Consider the following 21,768-nt stretch of genomic DNA (forward strand, 5'->3'; position numbering starts at 1 on the left):
TTGTGACTTTGTTTAAGTTACTTATTTTTTGTTGTATCTAGTGTGACATTGCTCAAGGCCTATTGGCTAAATAAGCTGTATTAAAAGTAAGAGAGAGAGAAAAAGAAAGAAAAGGGGGGATTTTTTTTTTTCTCGTGTGACATAAAATTTTACATCTGCTGCTCACCCACTATAGTAGTTTCTTTGCATTATTTTGTTTCTTGCAAGAAGTGAGAATTGACTTACCACCTCTTGCTCTGCTCACGCATACTGTTCTGGAGGCCTCATTAGGGCTGTTGAAAAAAAATTCGGTATAGTTCGGCTTCGGCAAAATTCGGCCCGTTTTTATTCGGGCCGTGCCGAAGTCCGAACTACCCCGCTTCGGATCCCCGGAAATTTGGGGGGATCCGGAGTTCGGGGAAAAATTCGGCCCCCCGCGCAGCTTCAGGGGGATTCCCTGAAGGCGCGCGGGGGCCCTTTAAACAGATCTGCGCCGGGAACAGCAGATCTGTTTAAAGGGCACCCCGCGCCCCTTCAGGGGGCTTCCCTGGAGAGGCGCGGGGTGCCCTTTAAACAGATCTGCTGTTCCCGGCCGGGAGCAGCAGATCTGTTTAAAGGGCACCCCACCCCCCCTTCAGGGGGATTCCCTGGAGAGGCGCGGGGTGCCCTTTAAACAGATCTGCGCCTCCCAGCCGGGAGGCGCAGATCTGTTTAAAGGGCACCCCGCGCCTCTCCAGGGAAGCTCCCTGAAGGTGCGTGGGGTAGGGGAAAGGGCCCGAATCGGCCGAATTTATTCGGGAACACCCCGAACTCGGCCAATTCGGCTCCCCGGTTCCCCCCCTTTTTGAGTTCGGTTCGTCCGAACTCAAAAACCGCCAAATTGAGAGAAATTCGGCTGTTTTTTGGTTCGGGCCGAACCGAATCAACAGCCCTAGGCCTCATAGCTCTCCACAGCTTGAGGCAGAGGGAGTTGCTGAGGGAAGAGGAAGATGCTCAATAACTCAGTGTGCGGACAGAAACCTTGGATCCCATCTAATATTGTTAGCACAATATTAAATAGAAACAGCAGCAAAGATAACAGGACAGAACATTACAAAGCATCTGCTCAAAAGACTAGTAGAAAGAAAAGGCATTTCACCTCTCCTGGAATGCCTGGGGAGATGGATTCAAAGGATAGGGCATTCCAGAGCTCTAGGGCAGCAGGTGAGAAGACCTTGCCATGCTGACTCGGCATCCCTGCAACTTGAAGCAAGGCCTCTCCAACTGATCTCATATTGGAATAGATTTTTTATAAACTAGATAAATGATTGAGAGCCAGCGTGGTGTAGTAGTTAAGAGTGGTGGACTCTCATCTGGAGAACTGGTTCTGGTTCACCGTTCTTCCTCATGAAGCCTGCTGGGTGACATTGCGCTAGTCACAGTTCTCTCAGAGCTCTCTCAGCCCATGTGGAGGCATGCAGTGACAAACCACCTCCTAACGTCTCTTGGCTTGAAAACCCTACTGAGTCACCCAATAGAATTAATTTCATTCTCTCTGCACCATGGCCAAAGCCTTGATGGCTGCTGGATGCGGCCTGTGGGCCTTATTCTGCTTACAGCTGATTTATGTGTAGGGTTGCCAGCTCTGGGTTGAGAAATACCTGGAGAACTTGATAGTGGATCCTGAGGAGGGCATGGTTTAGGGAGGGGAGGAACTTCAATGGAGTGTAATGCCATAGAGTCCAACTTCTATAGCGGCCATTTTCTCCAGATGAGCTGATCTCTGTCGCCTGGAGATCAGTTGTAATAGCAGGAGATCTCCAGCTGGAGGTTGGCTGCCCCTAACAACAGTAAAGGACACTGAACATTACTTGCAAAAACAGGTATTCTAAGGGTAAAAAAGGTGCAACATGGTGAGATAGCACTAGTACAGAGCTAAGAAAAAGTACATGGAAAAGATAAAGGCACAAAGATCGCAAACGTGTACATCTGGCTGCTCTGCAAGCAGCTGATTCATGGCCTCTAAGCCCCATAGATTTAGAGTTTCCTTGCCTTATACTATTGCTTCTATATCTGAATTGCTGAAAATGTAACTCATCCAGAATGCTGAGTCACTCTTACCTTTGAAGAAGTATGGTCTTCATTCTGGTAGCATCGTTGCTTTATTTTTATATGGGGAGCTATTACTATGAACTAGCCCAGATACATAAGGCAAACTGGCATACTAATTGTCCACATGGGCCCTGCTGTGGGAGAAACTGCCTGCGTTAAAATGTGGTAGTAGAGTCACAAAGCTAAGATTAAATCACCAGTATAAATGTTTTGTTATTTTACTTTAGGTTATTTCGTTTTAAATGTTGGGTAATACTAGATTTTGTGTTCGTTTTTTTTACAAAAAGACAGCTGGCTGTTAAAACAGGACATCTTGTAAATTACATCTGTTTTACTACAGAGATGCTCTGTACAAAAATGGTGGTGTTTTTAAAATTGTTTGAAATATTTACTTTTTTGTAGTGCCTTATTTAAAAATCATATAAAGTTGTTTGGAGGAATATGTTGCCCATGTGTGAACCATTAATTCAGATGTTTTCTGTTTTTTTGACCACCATGCAGACATTTATGAACGCATGGAGTTAACATGGGTTTTCTCATTTTTTGTACACGCGGCTGAGGGTCTGGAATGTAATGAGGAATAAGAACTCTGCCCCGCACCAGTGTGCTCCTTATCCATTTTTTTAGTTAGTGGTACAAAAAACACTTGTGGAAGCATGTATTACAGTAGCTTAATATTTTGAAGTGATTGAGATGTACAGCTGAAATCATGATCCAGCTAGGGTTATTGTCTCTGCTTACATAAACAAGTCAATATTTTATGCTGAGCAGCAACTCAATATATTATCCGTATTAAAGGAATACTAAATCTCACCATCCATAGAGCACACAGCAACTCTGCAGCTTGCTGACCAATAATATCATCAGCCAACTTCCCTGCCAATGAGATATGTGAAAATCAGTTCCCTTCTAAGAGTGCTGCTCCACTTGTGTACTGTTGGATCCTCTGAATCCTTTCTGCTAGAGGCAGATCCTTTTTTTGAGCGCAAGGTGCCTTGTTCCAGTGTAAGAGAGACGTGTTGCTGCTCCTTCTGCCAGAGAGAGAGACTCTACTGGTAGAGTCGTTCTTGATCTTTTAACGTTTTTTTCCTTCACAGGTAGTTGAAATGTTAGTCGTTTTGGATGATGCAGCACTGCCCTCTGGCGTAATGTTAGAGACATAAATTGTTACCTGGCCACATCCTTTGTTAACTTTTTCGTTGTTGTTGTTGTTTTCGTTGTACATTACAAAAAAAAGGACACCTTAATGAATCCTGTCTTATGTTTTTTGGCACTCTGTTTAGAACTTTTCCTATGCTATTCTTGTACCTAAAGTGTACCATGTAAAATAACTTCCTCTGCCTCTGTGTGTTTCTTTACAAGCACGCCTTTCACATAATGATAGAGGTAAGATGCATTGTTTACTCACAATTGTGGATTTGGGGGTTATACATGATGAGTGGCATTTTGGCTTTAACTTTGATAGAATTTTATTAATAAGCATATATGGACCAAAATGCCAAATACTTGTATTCCAAAAGTGTTGATCAATGCCCTGTCTAAACTTCTGCACACTGTTCTTCAGTTCTGTGTCAGTGATTTGCCTGGCTATGCTCTTTGGCAACAGTTGTGATTCTCCTGTGACTTTAATAGAAGAAACTAATTTCATGCCAAGTACAATCCAGTTAGTATTGATATCCCCCCTTTTTTTAGACTTTTTCCTCTAGTAAATTTCCAGTTGTTTTCAATTTGAGGAAAAACACCTAAAAAGTCATAAAGCTCGGTGTGCATATTGAAAATTTTACACTATTAACCACAGTGCAGTAGTTAACCCTGATTCCCCCCCCCCCCGCCCCGAGTTTTAACATTGGTTAAAAATCCTAAATTCTATTCATTTTTCTTTCTGCATTATGAGGTATCAGATGAAATCAGTATTACAGTTCTGGACAAAATTGAAATAGTATTGTGAAGTGTGAAGTGCTTTGTACAGTGAAAAGTGCTAACTGTGTTGCTGTTTAAGTTTGAGTTTGTGTTGATTGTTAAAGAATTGGTTCCAATGTGTATTTGACAAATGCAGTCATCCCGTTTAAGTGCAATGAAATTGGTTTGTCCAGTATATTGTCGAAGGCTTTCATGGTCAGAGTTCATTGGTTCTGTTATCCGGGCTGTCTAACCGTGGCCTTGGTATTTTCTTTCCTGACGTATCCCTCTTTACCAAGGTTCCAGTAAAAGACACAATCTCATTGATTAACCAGATTTTTCCAGAAGATATAACAGCCTTATTTCACCATTGTTTGACAACAAGTTATTTCCTATGGGATCAAGAATTTTATGAACAGATTGATGGAGTAGCTATGGGAAGTCCACTCAGTCCAGTAATAGCAAACTTTTACATGGAATATTTTGAAAAGACAGCATTAGAATCGGCACCTTACAAACCTACAGTCTGGTTCAGGATGATACATTTACTATTTGGAGCCATGGTGAAGAAAAATTAATGGACTTTCTAAACCATCTTAATAATATCCATCCAAACATTCAGTTTACCATGGAAAAGGAAATTGAGGGTAAACTCCCATTTCTTGATACCCTTGTCATCCGTAAAACAAACTTTCAATTAGGTCACAAGGTCTACCGGAAACCAACTCACACAGATCGCTACTTACACAAAAACTCCAACCACCACCCCCGACAGAAAAGAGGAATAATCAAAACATGAATGGACTGTGCAAGACGGATCTGTGAACCACAGTTTCTCAAGGAAGAAACTAATCACCTAAATCACGCACTGCTAGCAAACGGCTATCCCAGAAATGAAATCAGAAGGGCCATTAGACCAAACAAAAATCAGAAAACTCAGGAAAAACAGTCTCCCATAGGAACGGTATTCTTGCCATTTATTAAAGGAGTCACTGATAGGATGGAGAAACTTTTGAAAAAACATAACCTACAAACAGTGTTTAAACCCACCAAGAAAATACAACAGATGCTACGATCAGCAAAAGACAAAAGAGACCCCCTCACCTCTGCAGGAGTATATCGTATACCTTGCAGCTGTGGACAAGTTTAGATCTGGACCACAAAATGCAGCATACAAACAAGGATAAAAGAACATGAAAGATACTGCAGACTTGGCCAACCTGAGAAATCAGCAGTGGCTGAACATGGACTGACACAAACAGGACACAGGGTCTTATTCCAAGACACTGAAAGACTGGACAGTTCTACCCACTTTGTCAGATTGCACAGAGAAGCCATTGAAATTCATAAACATCAGCACAACTTTAACAGAAAAGAAGAGAGTTTAAGAATGAATAAGGCTTGGCTTCCTGTCCTGAAAACCTCCAGACTAACAAAAACTACAGTCCACAATAGCCATGCAGATTAGCTTTGGATTTCACACATTAACAGATCACTTCAGGATACAATGGTTCCATATTAACATACCACACCCTCATTAGCACATTGTCTTGATACTTACAGGACAATGATTAGCACATTACCTTTGATACTTTTTGCAGGACAATGATTCAGCTCAAACCCAACCCTTTTCTGACTATATATTACTCTTCCTACACACTTGACACTGAGAGACCCTGTCCTTCAGTGTTACTCCTCTGAAGATGCCTGCCACAGCTGCTGGCGAAACGTCAGGAAAGAAAATACCAAGACCATGGTTACACAGCCCGGTTTGTCCAGTGTCCTATTTTCTTTACCTTCAACTGAACTTCTTTTAGTTTCCTCTTTCAAGAAACATAAAACCAGGCAGGTTGTTTCCTGAATCTAAGGTTCTGCATAATCTTTAGAATTCTGTCATCTGTATCCTGATACTGTTATTAATTGCTTTCTGTAAGCTTTTAAGTAATAATAGTTACTAACTCCTATCTTTATAGCTGTGTATGAAGAATTTTTTTAAAAATCACTTCATGGAAAATATATATTTCATTTAGAATCATAGAGTTGGAAGGGACCACCAGGGTCATCTAGTCCAACCCCCTGCACAATGCAGTAAATTAACAACTACCTCCCCCCCCCCACATCCCCAGTGACCCCAACTCTCCCCCCGCCATGCGGGATCTCACAATTTAGGGTGTTTATATGCCATCTTTCAAACCAAACAATGTGGCACCGAAATATAATTTAAAGCGCATAACAAACCAAAATTAAAATTATAGTAAAGTCAAACAGAAATCCATTAAACCATCAAATCAATCCAAAAACAACCTCCAGAAGTATATAATATTTAATTTGCTGTATCTATTTACAGGTGAATGTAAGCTTTCCGAGAAGATACTGCTGGAGTAGTACTTAGGGAAGTTTTAAAACATCTTTAAAAACAGAGCTCAGAAATGCAATCCTACAACATGTTCTTGACACACTGCACTTTTATAGCCTTTTACTCTGGTACCTAGCCCTGTGTAGCTGCAGAAATAGTAATTTAATTTCTCTGTATCAGATTTAAATTTGGCTAAGTCTTAACATCTGGCTTGCTCTGTTGCAAAAAAAAAGGGAAATTGGATTGAAGGTCTACTAAATGTGTATCTGAAAAAGTGAGCTGTGACTCACGAAAGCTCATACCCTGCCAGAAATTTTGTTAGTCTTTAAGGTGCTACTGGACTCTTGCTCTTTTTTTACTACTTAATGTGTGTTCAATTAAAATAATTGCTTACATAACATAATGAGATTATTAGGTATTCTGTGGAGTAGTGTGAGGAAAATCTATTAACCATATGATAATACAAAATTCTAGAGGATCCTAAAGTTTTGTTACCAAATTCATTGCCAACATGTATAACCCAAGTACAAAGCAGTGGCTTCAGATTTTCTTACAGTTGCCAAAATGAATACTGCCCAAAGTTGTTGGAGGAGTGTAAAATATTTAAATGAACAAAGATATGGCCATATTATACAAATTTACTGAAAAAGGTGGACTTCAGAGATGGGAGATTGTCTAAGCCTAGTTTTGCTTGTGGGTGGAAACTTTTTAGGATCTCTGGAATCAGGAGCTACAGTTGGACTTTGATTAGTGCCTTTTAATTGGACTGTTAGTTGAACGGTGAATTGAACGGTTTTGAAATTTTGCGGCTTCCTTGTACAATAATGGATAAGATTAAGGAAGAGTGTTGTTGAATTTGAGTATTGTTTTTCTCCCCGCCCCCTACATTTTATTACAAAAATACTTGTTTAGATTCTTGATTGCTGAATATTCCAAGTATTTTCTTTGTGCAAGATTATCCCAAATGAAAATTTTTCAAATAGTTTCTTTATGGATTATTGTACATTAAAAGCCAAGTTTCTGCTACAAGGAGCTTACAGTCTAAACTTTGAGAGTGTGAGAGATGAAAGAAGAAGCAGAATAAATATGAACAGAAGTCTTTATGTACTTTGACTTCATCTTAGATTTCATTTCAGTTGCTGGTGGGAATATTAGGTTGAAAGTCCATGCCTGTATTCTGGTTAAAGAGGCAGTGTTCTCAAAGATCTGCCAGTTTATTTCTTTAGTATGTTGTTAGGTGGTTTAAATTTTTATTTTCATTGACCATTATTTGTTTACTACTTATTACATTAATTTTGATAGTACTGTTGCTTTACTGTTGGCCTCATGAGAAGATCTTAAAACATGTTAACACTACTAAAATGCAGCTGCAAATTGAATTTGAAAGCTGTTTTAAAACCCATCATTGGGCTTTAAAAAATTTGTGAAAATTGGATGTTTTCTAAATATGTTTTTCAGTTGATGACTATTCAATCAATCAAGTTTTATTTCGATAGCAGCTCAATAAAAAGCAAAGTTAGGTTAAAATAATAAAATAAAATAATAAAAGTTGATATTCTGGGAGGGATGATTTGAAGAAGAGGAGGAAAGATCTTCTATGGGGAAAGGTTTTCAATTAGCCGTTTACGAATCCCACTAGACCAGAGGCAAAATTTGGCTACTTGAATGGTTATCTCCCGAGAGGAGTTTGCTAAGAGAAGGGAAACTTTAGCTTCTTCCGAACTCCCAGGAAAGGATTATGACTACTAGTAACCTAAAGAAAAAAATTACAGTTTGAGTATCTTTTATCTAGACATGCATTATCCAGACGGATCCAAAAACCGGACCTTCTGAGCCGGCATGCAGGCATTACTCACAGATCCTCAGCAGTGCCATTGATGGTTCAGTGTACACAAAATTATTTAAAATATTATTTTAAATTACATTCAGGCTATGTATATAAAGTATATATAAAACATAAATAAATTTCATGTTTAGACTTGGGTCCCATCCCCAAGATATCTCATTATATATATGCAAAAATTCCAAAATATTCCACAATACGGAAAGATCCACAATACAGACCACTTCTGGTCTCAAGCAGTCCGGATAAGGGATATTCAACCTGTACCACAATAAATGAGTGATGGAAGAAGAACCTTGTAACCTTCCCCCTTCCCCCTCCCCACACACACATTTTACCTTGTAGTGCTCAGTTCTATTTCAGCATTTTTCTCATAGCCCAGCTTACTAGTCAGTATCAGAGCTGGGTGAGAGAAAAATTCTTCAAGAATCAGACTGAAATATGGGAGGGGATAACATTACCTTCACTCACTGGCACACTCCAGTTTTATTTCAAAGTCGGACCTCATGGCAGCTTTCTTTTCACAGAATGTATTTTTTTTTAACCCGCTAGAGACAAGCAGAGATGAGAGATACAAGTGAATGGTTTGTGTTGGGAAACAGGCTGTCTGCTTTTATATTCTATCATGCTTACTGAAAGAGCTGAGAAATGTGATGCTTACTATTTTCCCATCACAGATTCCTTGCATCTTGTCTGCTTTGGCACTGCCCTTTCTTGGGGAGAACATTTGCCTCTATCCTTTATCACCTCCAGTCTACTTTGCAGGAGCCTGCCTGTCTGTTCACCTTTCAGGAAATGAAAGGAAAATGCTTGCTTCTCATATATTAGGCAGCACATCCGCAGAGAGATGTGTGCAGAAAAAGCCCAAGCCTCTCTCTCTTTCCCCAGTGCCACCTTTCCAGAGCATATGAGCAAAACATTAACCTCTCTCCACTTGCATGTATGCTGCCTGTCATTAAAAGGTAAAGGTAGTCCCCTGTGCAAGCACCGGGTCATTCCTGACCCATGGGGTGACGTCACATCCCTGTTTCCAAGGCAGATTTTGTTTACGGGGTGGTTTGCCAGTGCCTTCCCCAGTCATCTTCCCTTTACTCCCAGCAAGCTAGGTACTCATTTTACCGACCTCGGAAGGATGGAAGGCTGAGTCAACCTTGAGCTGGCTGCCTGAAACCGACTTCCATTGGGGTGGAACTCAGGTTGTGAGCAGAGCTTTTGACTGCAGTACTGCAGTTTACCACTCTGTGCCACGGGCCTCTTCTCCCAATCTGCAGTGCCTGTCTCTGAGAATATAAGCAAAATGTTTGACCCTGACGTGCAAGCAGGTTCAGCACTAGAACAGAACTTGTAAGGGATCGAGAACTTGTATAAAGCGAGGAAAGACTCCCAAAGGTGCTGAGGTAGCACAATGACTGACAGAAAGTGGAAGTGTTGCTCATAGAAAGGCCCATGGAGATGATCGTCTTAGGTAGGGGCATCTGCTAACTCTTCTAGATTGGACTCACCTTCCTCTTTCAGTGATTTTCTAAATAGCTCGCTCCGTTGCCGCCCTTGGTTTGTGAAACTGGAAAGCTGCCAAAATGCCATAAAGCCACTTATTTGTAGCAATGAGATTGGGTACACTACAGAGATTGGGTTTGGTTGATTTTGGTGCAAACTGCTAGAAATTTGGGTGGTAATTATAAATATTTGGTAAATCTAGAGTAAATTAGGTGGTGTTAAGCCCCTTATTATTATGGAAGCTTGTATAATTTTCTGTGTATTGCATCAATAGTTTGTACTGCTGCACGCAAATAATGGTTTGCTGGTTTTTTCTGCTTCTGCTAAATAAGGATGATCGATTCAGTATATTGGAATAAGTATTCTGATTTTAATATTAAAATCCTGTTGATTATATTATTAATAAGGTGCATTGTTAAAAGTAGGCCCTTCATTTTTTTTTTCATCTCAAGTAATCATTTTAATGTGGAAGAATATAGAGCTTAATTACTTTGTCTGTTTGCTTTTAGGACCCTGGACCTCCACCACCATCGCCACTGATGGGCCTGAAGCCACTGCAGTTACTAGAAGTCAAAGCTAGGGGAAGATTTGGCTGTGTTTGGAAAGCTCAGCTGCTAAACGAACATGTAGCTGTGAAAATATTTCCAATCCAGGTATATAAATAGTTTTACAGTGCCACTCAACTGCTACTCACTTACTCTGCTAGGATTGCAATCTTAGTGCCCTACATTATTGTGAAATGCAACTTCACTGAGACATGTTGCTCATGCAACTGAGGGGGGGTGGAATCCATCCCTGTAATTCCAGATTTCAAAATGCAATGAATAAAATATTGCAACTTAATTAAGGGCAGAGAAAAATACTGGGCTGAAAAGTAACCCATTTACTTGAACCATAACTGTTTGGAGAACGTTTCAGAGGGTAGTCATGTTGGTCTGCAGTAGAGCAGCTAGATTCAAGTCCAGTAGCAATTTTAGAGACCCTCCATTTTTTGGAGTGGGGGGAGGTATAAGCTTTTGAGAGTCAAAGGTATCTGATGAAGGGAGCTTTGTTCTTGAAAGCTTATACTCCAAAAATCTTATTGGTCTCTTAAGGTGCCACTAGGAGCCCCATGGCGCAGAGTGGTAAGCTGCAGTACTGCAGTCAAAAGCTCTGCTCACGACCTGAGTTCGATCCCGACGGAAGTCGGCTTCAGGTAGCCGGCTCAAGGTTGACTCAGCCTTCCATCCTTCCCAGGTTGGTAAAATGAGTACCCAGCTTGCTGGGGGTAAAGGGAAGATGACTGGGGAAGGCACTGGCAAACCACCCCGCAAACAAAATCTGCCTTGGAAACGTCGGGCTGTGACGTCACCCCATGGGTCAGGAATGACCCGGTGCTTGCACAGGGGACCTTTACCTTTTTAAGGTGCCACTGGACTTGAATCTAGCTGTTCAGAAAAAGGGAGACTAGTTTCTTAAATTATGCTATTATATTATTAAAAGAATATCTGCCAGAAATCACTGATTGTGTGGGCATGTTTAAAAATGTAATATAAAGTTACTAAAAAGTTTCAATGTTTAAGGTTTGGGGTATAAATGAAATTTCCATACTTATCACTTCGAATTATTAGAGAGTTTAATAAAATAGCTATTCAAATCTGGTAGCCAGTTCATATAAACTGTTGCAGTATAATTGGTATTTCTGTGTGTTTAAGTCCCATAAAGTGTCTGTGGTATCCATTTGATTGATATAAAAGCTTAGATGGGTTTTGAAAATTGCAAAAGTAATTTTAAGAATAGGGAGAAGTTTTTAAAATTGTGGGCTGTATTTGTGTATTGACATACCTTTTTTTTTTTTAAGGACAAACAGTCATGGCAAAATGAATATGAAATCTACAGCTTGCCTGGAATGAAACATGAAAATATACTGCAGTTCATCGGCGCTGAGAAACGAGGCACCAACATTGATGTAGATTTGTGGCTGATTACAGCATTTCATGAAAAGGTACTTGGATTGTTTTGTATGTGCAATTTCCATATTTGTAGTAGCCCCATTCGGAGTGCACTAAGAGAATATTTGCTGTAAATTAAGTGACTTTTTATATAGTCATACGGCATGTATGCTTCAACAGGTTTCTAAAAGTGTTTGCAGCAAAACTCATTAGCTACAATGAGAACTACACATGGCAAGATATATGTTTTCCTGCCTCTGCTAGCCAGTAATGTGGAATGGGGACAGAGAAACACACAGCATAAGAATCTGAGAACAGCATACTAGAGATTTTGGAAGGGGAAGGAAATAACTTTACATGAGGCTGCCGTTTTCAGCAATAGCCCTTTATGTCTTTCATGCGCAATTCAGTCCGGCTTCCTTAGTTTAAAAATCAAGCATGCCATTTTTTCCATAAAGCTCCTACCTTTAATTGTACTTGGATTTCTGCTTTGCAAACAGTACATCTGTGGTTAGAGTGTTGGACTATGATCTGGGAGATGCAGGTTTGAATCCCCAATCTGCCCTGGAAGCTTGCTGGTGACCTTGGGCCAGCTACACGCTCTAAGCCTATCGTACCTCACAGGATTGTTGTGAGGATAAAAGGGAGGTGAGGAGAAATATGTGAGCAGGTTTGTGTCCCAGTGGGGAGAAAGACAAGGAATAATTGAAGTACGTAAATGAGTAAAACCAATCCCTTGATTTCCTCAGACTTTGTGTCTCATGGTCTTGAATGTCCACAGAAACTCTGGAGTGTCTTATCTGTCTTTGCTTTTAGGAGTTGCTGGTATAAATTTTATGTACATTCCTATTCTTAAGCCCTTGGACAGCTTGCTCCAAGAGTCTGAGCACTGAACTGTTCAGTTTAAATTTCACAGTAGAAAGTAAACATGATGATAGAATTGGATATCAGGATATCAAGATAAATGTCTGAGCCTGTCTTTACAAAGCCTGTGGTAGCTGAAAGCATTCTGTGTACATTGGAGCATCTGTGGATATCTAAATGTGAGACGTCATTGCTTAGTATTTATAACTTCTAACATCTTTGTGAAAACTGGGAAGGGGAAGTGTGTTGAATATTGTCATAGGAAAGGACGTAATTTTTATCATCTCCTTTGATCAGGGTTCGCTTACAGACTTCCTCAAGGCTAATGTAGTCACATGGAATGAACTATGTCACATTGCTGAAACTATGGCTAGAGGTTTGGCGTACCTTCATGAAGACATCCCTGGTCTAAAAGATGGGCATAAACCAGCAATTTCACATAGGTATGATAATAAAATACTTTAATCCTTCCTTCCTTAAACATATAAAGAATATATGTACTTCTGTAGTATTTCATAAATTACAATCGCTAATGAAGATTGTACAAGAGGACCCTTTCAAGGGGGATGGGGTGAGGTCTGGAAGGCTGCAGTGAGGAGGGGAAATCTGTACATCTCCCCATCCTCCATCCCTTCATGAATTATTCCATTGAATGGAGCTGGAAGTTGGAGTTTATTAAACAAGTCTGTGTGATACTTTATTCGGTACAATCTTTTGGCATTTATATAGTATGCGTGATCACTTTTATCTTTGTTTTTACTTTTTCAAGGGATATCAAGAGCAAGAATGTATTGCTGAAAAACAACCTTACAGCTTGCATTGCTGACTTCGGCCTCGCTTTGAAGTTTGAAGCTGGGAAGTCAGCAGGTGACACACATGGTCAGGTAAGTAGACGTGATTCACTTTCGTTGGCATTAGGAGCACTGCTTGCAAAGCAGCAGGATAAGGGGGACAGAAAGTGTTCCTGGGTAGGGATGTGTAAATTACTGGTGCTGCCTCCAAAGTTAGCATTCTAACTCCATAATATTCCCTTCTCCCCTGTGTTACGTGGAGATTTCCAGCAGATTAAGGTTAATCTAAACAGTGTTCCTTATAAAACTTTTATGAGGGGCTTGGCTTCAGAGAATGCTTCTAAGTGAGGCCTGGAGCACATCTCCCTGTCTGGGCTGGTCTATCCTTACCAAAAGCTCTCTGTCCTCAGCTGCTCCTATGTTCTTGTCTTGGCCATTTCATTATAAATTCAGAAACCTACTGTAATTGTTGGTTTCTAAAGATGTTAAATGCTCTGTTAATATAGCATGTGATGCCCAGATGACAATCCATGACTTTGAAGTTAATAGTGTTAGTTGCTCCTTGGGTAGTTACAGCATTCAACCAAAAGGTATTTGCAGATATTTAGTAGACCTTTCTGTAAAAAGCATCAGTTTGACACGTGCTCCATATGCACCGTTTTTAGCTGTGAAATGAATAGAAACCCAACATTGTGGCTAATTTTTTTTCCCCAGGTTGGCACCCGAAGGTATATGGCTCCAGAAGTGTTAGAAGGTGCTATCAACTTCCAAAGGGACGCGTTTTTGAGAATAGACATGTATGCCATGGGACTGGTACTGTGGGAGCTATCTTCACGATGTACTGCGGCAGATGGTAAGTAATGTGCAGTTCTTTCATATTTCTTTTTGTTTGCTGAGTTGGTTTTCTATAAAACCTGTCGTGAAGGAATTATAATTTTTAAATGCTATGTATTCAGAGTGTTGAATACACTTCTAAAAACTCTATAATTAACTGTTAATTATTTCAACATAGCAGTGTTGATATGCATCTAGATGCAGAAATCAAGTCTATTCAAAACTATAAATAAACAGTTTTAACAAACTTTTATACCTCTCCTATCCACATACTCGTTTTCCAAAGTAGTTTACAGTTCAGATTTTAAAAGTGCAAAACTTTATGTGGATAAGCACTTCAAAATGTGTAGAAGATGCTTTGAATTATATTTAGTCTTTTTCTGTGTCCGTTACTCGCACATGGGGGAAATAGGCACTTTTTTGGTGAATGTTGATGAATAGAAGTTTGCGTGAAGTAGTACTTATCTTCTCCATACTCTGTCGTGGGTAGACAATGGATTACGGAGTTCTGGGCTTGGCTATTAGGCCTAAAGTCGTTGGGCGATCGTGGGGAAGTTGCTAATTTTAAGCCTAATCAGTTTCATTGGGATATTAGGCTAAAATGAGAATTGTTTGTATGCTGCCCAAAGGAAGAGGTTATGTGAATGTGTTACCTAATGCTTTATTGTTTAAAATACAGGACCTGTGGATGAGTATATGCTACCTTTTGAAGAAGAGGTGGGCCAGCATCCCTCTCTTGAAGATATGCAGGAAGTTGTCGTACATAAAAAGAAGAGGCCTGTTTTGAGAGAGTGTTGGCAGAAGCACGCAGTAAGTAATATGATCACGTTTACAAAATAACAAGGTTCCACTGGGAGGGGCTGTGACTCAGTGGTAGAGTATCTGCTTGGTATGCAGAAGGTCCCAAGTTCAATCCCCCAGTATCTCCGATTAAAGGGCCTAGGCAAGTAGGTGCTGTGAAAGACCTCTGCCTCAGACCCTGGAAAGCCGCTACTGGTCTGAGTAGACAATACTGACTTTGATGGACCGAGGGTTTGATTCAGTATAAGGCAGCTTCATGTGTTCACTTGAATCCTAAGACAACAACAACATTCTCTTGTGGAGAATAAGGTTCAGGATTTGTATTTCATTGTAGTGGTCTTCAGACATTCAGGTGCATAACTCAGTGTAGTTAACTGTCAATTACATGTGTATCCTTTTGTTTAGAGCAGACATTAACCACAAGTCCTGTTAAAAGTAATGAATGGGATTCACTCATGACTGGCTAAGCTGATTTCACTAGGAGTAAACTGTGACTGTATTTTGTTAGATTGTGCCTGTGTGACTTCGCTACTGATGTTGCAGCAAAGCGCAGCTTGGATTTCAGTCTCAGTTGTGCTCTCTGGTGTTAGAATAATAATAGATTTCTAGGGGTTGTGAGAACGATGTGAAATTGCACAAATATTTCTGTGATATTTAACTGGGAGTTTGCTGGGGGGGGCTGTCATCCTCTTACGTATGAAGCCCTGTTCAAACTTCACATGCACTTTTACTTTGATAAAGGAGGAACCTGAAACAGGGGTCTCTTCTGTTGTGTTGTCTTCTGTTATAATCACCCAAATAGGAGGTTAGTGTCTTTTGCCTCTGAAAAACAGTATATGTTGCTTTGATATATTTTAAATAGAATTTTAGTTGTTCCTTAATGGTTGGAACCAGATTCACTCATAGTCTTCTGATGGAGAGTCTTTAGATCCAACCCTTTGTATTCAAATTGAAACACAGTGGCCTTATACATCGATGTTATTTTTTTAGGGAATGACAATGCTTTGTGAAACTATAGAAGAGTGTTGGGATCATGATGCAGAAGCCCGATTATCAGCTGGTTGTGTAGAGGAGCGGATTATTCAGATGCAAAGACTAACAAACATTATAACAACAGAGGACATTGTGACTGTGGTCACTATGGTGACAAACGTGGACTTTCCTCCCAAAGAATCCAGTCTATGATAGTTACACCGGTCACACATCATGACCAATGAGACTCTCTGAACTGGAGCTGCTAAGCTAACGGGCCTGTTTCCGGTCAATATAACTTTCTGCGTGAAATTTGGAATGGTAAGTCTGTCTTCGAAGTGTCACTAGGAAGACGCTTTCTTGTCCTACTCCAGAAATGGATCCAGGAGACTTACTGCATTCCCTGCATATGAAGGACACAAGACTAAGAAGTGGCAGAATGATGTTAATGAACATTTGAAGAACACGGACCTATCCTGGCTAGTCAAGCATTTTAAAAGCTGACATTGTATTTCTTAATACGTCAGAAAAGACTTAATTCCTTAAAATGAACTACTGCTATTTTTTTTAAATCAAACATTTCATTTCAGATTTAAGAAAAAAGGGTAACTTGTTTTTAACGCATTTGCTGTTGTGTTTATATAATGACTATTGTAATGCCAATATGACACAGCTTGTGAATGTTTAGTGTGCTGCTGTTGTATGTAATCAAAGTGGAATCTAGCAAAAAGGCTTCCAAGCATTACTTAACCTCCCTCAACAAGGTATACCTCAGTTTCACCTGCGGCTAAATTGCGAAATTGACAACACTAACACAATAAATCGATCCTCATTTTGTAAATGATGTATTACAGATTCATGGTGTTTGGAAAAAAATTGGTAAGCTGTGCTTCATGCCAACAGTCAGTGGCCATTCCTAAAATAGTGTGTTTGCCTTCCTTGATCTAGCTTGTGTATAAAAAAAGTATTGTGTTTGAAATGGCAAACTTCCCCCGTTTTAGTTTAAAGCATTATTTTACCTCCAGTTTCCAAAATATTGCATACGTTTATTTTACTAAATATTATTTAGGTTTGCTGTGTCTGAGGGTTATTTGAAAATTTAAGCATGACTTTTTAAACTTTATATGAGCTATGGCACTGGAAAGTTCTTCTAATTCTTTTGAAATAAGCTTTTTTTTTCAATTTATGTATGTAAATATTCTGCCTATTTTCCGTCTCACTAAACAGAATACAGTTACTACTGTGTCACTGTTTCAGGATCACCTCAGGAAGCTTCACTACCCAGAACTCCTCACTCTTTGCGTTGCCTTTTGCTTCACAACACTTGATTTTGGTGCCGACTTGTCAGAGTAATATTTGATGTTTGTGATGCATAGGGGTATCCTATGGTCACAAAGAACGTATAACCACACCTTTTCTTTAAAAAAAATGCTTACCATCAAATATGCAATGACTTACGTAGAGTTGATGATGTAGCACAGTCTAGCAAAAAAAAGCCCTACACTAAATCTAACTCCTGTATTTAAGAGTTACAGGCATTTAAGATATTGAGCCTTACGATACCAACCGAAGTGAAATGGGCAGTAAGTGGACAGGTGCCAAAGTAATAATACACTACGGTTATTTGATCAGTTATGTTTCTACAGGCCAAAGTTAACTTTAACTTTCTAAAATTACAAACTTACCGACTCAACAGTAAGCCAGTATTCTGGTCAGGTCATTTTTTTAAATAAAAAAAATCATGCAGTAGATTTATAAATAATTTTTTTAATGTCACAATCAGGAGCTCACTGTGAATGTTCTCTTCTAATCAGTTATTTATTAAAACAGTGTTTTTTTTAATGTACTCAATCTCTGGGAACAAAGAGGAATTATTTATAAGAAAGATTTTGGTCATTGTTCTGTAAAGCAGGGAGGAGAAGGGTAACAGCAGAGTTGTTCATAAGTAACTGGCACACCACCCAGAGTTTACTGTTGTCTCATGGCTTTATGGTAATCATAACCCCATCCCCCAATTGGGAAACATACTATTGGGCAAAACTTGCTCATTCTTTGTTGACAGACAATGTGGGCAAGGGATTATTACTTATATTGTGTGTGGATTGCATAATACTTGGTTTTTAATCTTGGGATTCAGTATGTCAACCCCAACTCATGACTGAAAAGATCTGAACTTTTTAATGGTTGATTATTGATTTAATATATCTGATTTCTCCTCAGGTGGGAGTGTTTATACTAGGAAAATGCAGGAACAGAATAATTGGTTCTCCAAAAACATGTACATACAAGAACCATTTTTCATTGAAAACATTAATGCGACTTTTTTTGTTGGTGGAAATCTATTTGGTTTTTGTAAAGCAACTTTCCATCAAATAGGAACATCTACCACGATGGCCCCCGAGTCAAGTGGAAACATGTATTTTTGCAGGTCATAGAGGGGAAATCATCAAAACAGACAATCAAACTGGGTAATGCATCTCTTCATACTTATCAGATGCTTTTGAAAGTCCCCAGATTGGTAATTTGAAGTACCTGGGTTCAGATTTTTAAAGAGAATACCACTACATTATTCAGAAATGGGACATAAAAGCTTTGTTATACTGATTTTGTGAAACTTAAAATCCGCTGAACTGTTTCAATCCATATTTAAAACACTGTCTTGCAGGGAATCTCAACACCTTTTTGTTTCCAGCTTTACACTACAGTAAATGTAGAGGTGAGCAGGTTTCAAATGCTTGAGCGAAGACCCATAAATAAAGGTCAACATTTAAAGTCTGAGCTAGGGAAGATGCTCTGCTTTCTGGCAGATGTTGTGACCATTGTTGCTTTTATGTGTTTGAATCATACAGCTTGTGTGGATATGGCCAGCTCTGGTGGTTTACCTTGTATTTTTGACTTGTGAAGAAAAGCTAGGCCCCTGGCTCAAGTTTTCAGTTGTCTTTGGCTTGCCTGTGTCTACTTAGTTGGCTGCCATATAATTGGCACAGGATTTAACAGATTAGCCAGTTTTTGTGATCAGCTCAAAGTCTAAACCCTGCATTACCTTTTCAGTTTGTGTTAGATGCTAAGAATTTTATATCACATGATGCATGACGACTTTGTACAGTTGCTACTAAATATTAACTTAGCATTTTGGAACAGATCGTGCCTCGTAATTGTTGGAATTCTTGAGCTAGCATTCTCATTCATGGTGGTATTCTGAAAATGAGTCTGGATTGAAATACACAACTTTGTACCTTTGATAGCAAAATCCATGTGGAGTAGCTCTTGCATAACTAAAGTGTAATCAGATGTAGTAGTAATAAATATTTGTTCATACTACAGTTCTACAGAATAAATTGCTGATTGTAGTTTAACAAAGTGAGGTGACTGGTTGGTTGACCTTTTTTCCAGTTTTCTCTTTTTAACCTTTTTAATGCATTTTATTAGGAATATTTGGTATAAGGTGCAGAAAGCTATGTACAGGCTTATGGGCAAAATGATAAAAACAGTATCCTTGTTGGAACATCATTTACCTCAAGAGTCTTCAACCAGCAGTACTATTTTTTTTAATGCACACTCAGTCCATAAAAGATCTGTTACCTCTCAAGTTATCGGTAAGCAATTGTTTTAGCTTTACTCTGTACTTGTCAGTGTTCTGGGCACAGGTTGTTGTACTACTGTCAACTTGCACTTGCTGTTTTAGCAAGTATTTAAAAACAAACACCCCCATCCTGGATAAAAGTGATTGTTAAATATTGTATAAAATGTATTCTCTTTCCCTATTCCCACAGAAAGATGAATAAAAAATTAAGTGACTACTATGACTTGCATATTCTTTTCAAATGTTATCCCTAAGTTGTCTACCATGGACATTAAATACTACTTCCAATGTGATCTTGCTATTTAGAAGTTATAAAAATGAATGACTCCAGTTCTATGTGAGCAGCCTCCACATATCCAAACAGGTTATTAGTCACTGTGTACATTAATCAGCCAACTTTATCCTTCCCTGTTGGAGAATAACCATTCTAAGATAAGTATAAATTCGCAAGTAGTTTGTTGAATAAATTATAAAGTATTGAGAAGTTTGGATATTTCCATGCATGGCATTGACCAAGTAAGTAAAATATTGCAATACAATAGTTACTCCAGTCTAAGCCTATTAATTTTAAAGGCCTTGCTCCATAACTCTATGTAGAATTATTTTGTTAGCCTTAGAGTTTGAACTTTTGGCATATAGATTCAGGTGGAGAATACAACCTGATCCAGCTGTGCAGTTTCAGTCACTAGGGCTTGAAGAAGCTGTTCTTGTGTTCTTCACCCAATTCCATGAAATGCTGTTTCTGTTCTGCTCAAGCTAATGTAGCTGGAAAGGGCTTGTTTGTTCTTCAAACCTACTAGTGGTGTTTTCAACAAGAAGGTGGATAGCCATATTTGTTGCTCCAGTAAATGCTGAAGGAACTGGTGGCTGACATTTCATACCCTAGGGGAGTTAATTATCCCTGTATTGGGCATAGGTGAGTAGATGGAGATTAAAAACACAGAAGTGTATACACCAACAGGTTGATTTTAGCTCAAGAAGGTTTAGCTGTAACACAGTTGTACATGTACCTGACAGACAATTGGGGTAAAATCTGAACAAAAGTATCCACTGCTGTTAAGCACTTTGGGCCTTAACAGACCAGTTCCTACAATGGGATACTATTAGTATTCTGCATATAACTAAGTTGGAACATTATCTCCAACAATATATGAAACGTATGTGTACCAATGCAGAACAACCAGTTACGGTACTGCTAAAGCCATTGTGAAATTGCCACAACTCTGGCTTAAGATGGCCAAGTATGACAAATCCTATTTTGATATCATTTGAATCAATGGCCCCTTCAGTCCAAAATCAGCGAGTGACCAAGCTAATCCTGCTAGGAAACAGACAGAGCAACACTGGATGGCAATGTTAACTGTAAGGAGACAATTCCCACAATGGGAAATGGGTTGAAAATTCAGGCTGATGACAGCTTTAAGGCAAAGTAAAGTAGGGCCTATTCTCTGTAACTCTTCTGCTAAAAGCCCTTGTTCAAATACAACAGTAAGATTGTTTCCAAACTTGGCAGTTCTAAATACTTCACAAGCCCACAGAACACTTTTGAACCTTTTTATTACAAATGCACATAATATTAAAACTGAGTAGACAATTAAGGAATATGTTCTCAAAGCACTAGTCATAAGAAGGAAAACAAATTCCAAGGAATCCTAAATGACTTTCTAGAAGGCTCAGGGCTGTTTAAATATACTTCCTCCAGAGGGGAGAAACTACAATAGAAACTGATATTAAACATCAGTGTATGAACAGCAGAAAATCAGGAAGTAGCTGAAGAGTTCTGGTGCTTAGCAGCAGTAAAGAACAGGATATTCCTAGGTATCACGAACATGACCCTAAATTGCACTGTAAACAGAGTTCCAAAAAGGTTTCCTGTAAGAGGCACTAGAGGAATGACAGGGTAGTAAAGGAAAATAATATAGACAGTATAGAACACTCAATAGTCCTGTAGACCCAGCTGGATTTAAGTGGGGCAGTCATCCTTTAAAAAGTTGTAACGGCTGTCCAAGCAGCTCACAGTCCTGACTGAATGGACTCAAGTCACATGAAACTCTGGAGTAGTAATTTTTTTCCTAAGTAGTATTGGACAATTGTCATGAAAAGCCAGTTGCACATTTTTACAAACTGCCAGGTAGTTGACCTGCAGACTATTTTAACATGAAGACCAAATCTGAAATTGGCATTCATTTACTTTCTTGGAAACCCTGGTTTCAAAAAAAAAAAAAAAAGATACTACTCTTGTTATAACAAAACACATTTGGTAATTGAAGTAATTGCTGGGTTATCTTTTTCTCTGGTAGCAATGATTTGCAGCCCTGCTAACTTCT

The 21,768-nt window shown here is 39.2% G+C and overlaps 1 protein-coding gene across 2 annotated transcripts in view; it reads left to right on the forward strand.

The window, feature by feature from the left end:
• ACVR2A (activin A receptor type 2A) overlaps nt 1-16,717 on the forward strand; it is an 89,505-nt gene extending 72,788 nt beyond the window's left edge. The window contains exons 5-12 of one of the 2 annotated variants that reach the window (XM_056861636.1): nt 3,433-3,456; nt 10,175-10,318; nt 11,506-11,649; nt 12,758-12,903; nt 13,230-13,344; nt 13,966-14,104; nt 14,765-14,895; nt 15,877-16,717. In XM_056861636.1, the coding sequence (XP_056717614.1) occupies nt 3,433-3,456; nt 10,175-10,318; nt 11,506-11,649; nt 12,758-12,903; nt 13,230-13,344; nt 13,966-14,104; nt 14,765-14,895; nt 15,877-16,071 (1,038 nt within the window). In that variant the 3' untranslated portion in view covers nt 16,072-16,717. The remainder of the gene's footprint in view (nt 1-3,432; nt 3,457-10,174; nt 10,319-11,505; nt 11,650-12,757; nt 12,904-13,229; nt 13,345-13,965; nt 14,105-14,764; nt 14,896-15,876) is intronic. The other variant, XM_056861637.1, reaches the window with a different exon arrangement.
• Nucleotides 16,718-21,768: the final 5,051 nt, after the last annotated feature.

The sequence above is a fragment of the Euleptes europaea genome, chromosome 15 (genome assembly GCF_029931775.1).
Source record: "Euleptes europaea isolate rEulEur1 chromosome 15, rEulEur1.hap1, whole genome shotgun sequence".
In the NCBI taxonomy this organism is placed as follows: domain Eukaryota; kingdom Metazoa; phylum Chordata; class Lepidosauria; order Squamata; family Sphaerodactylidae; genus Euleptes; species Euleptes europaea.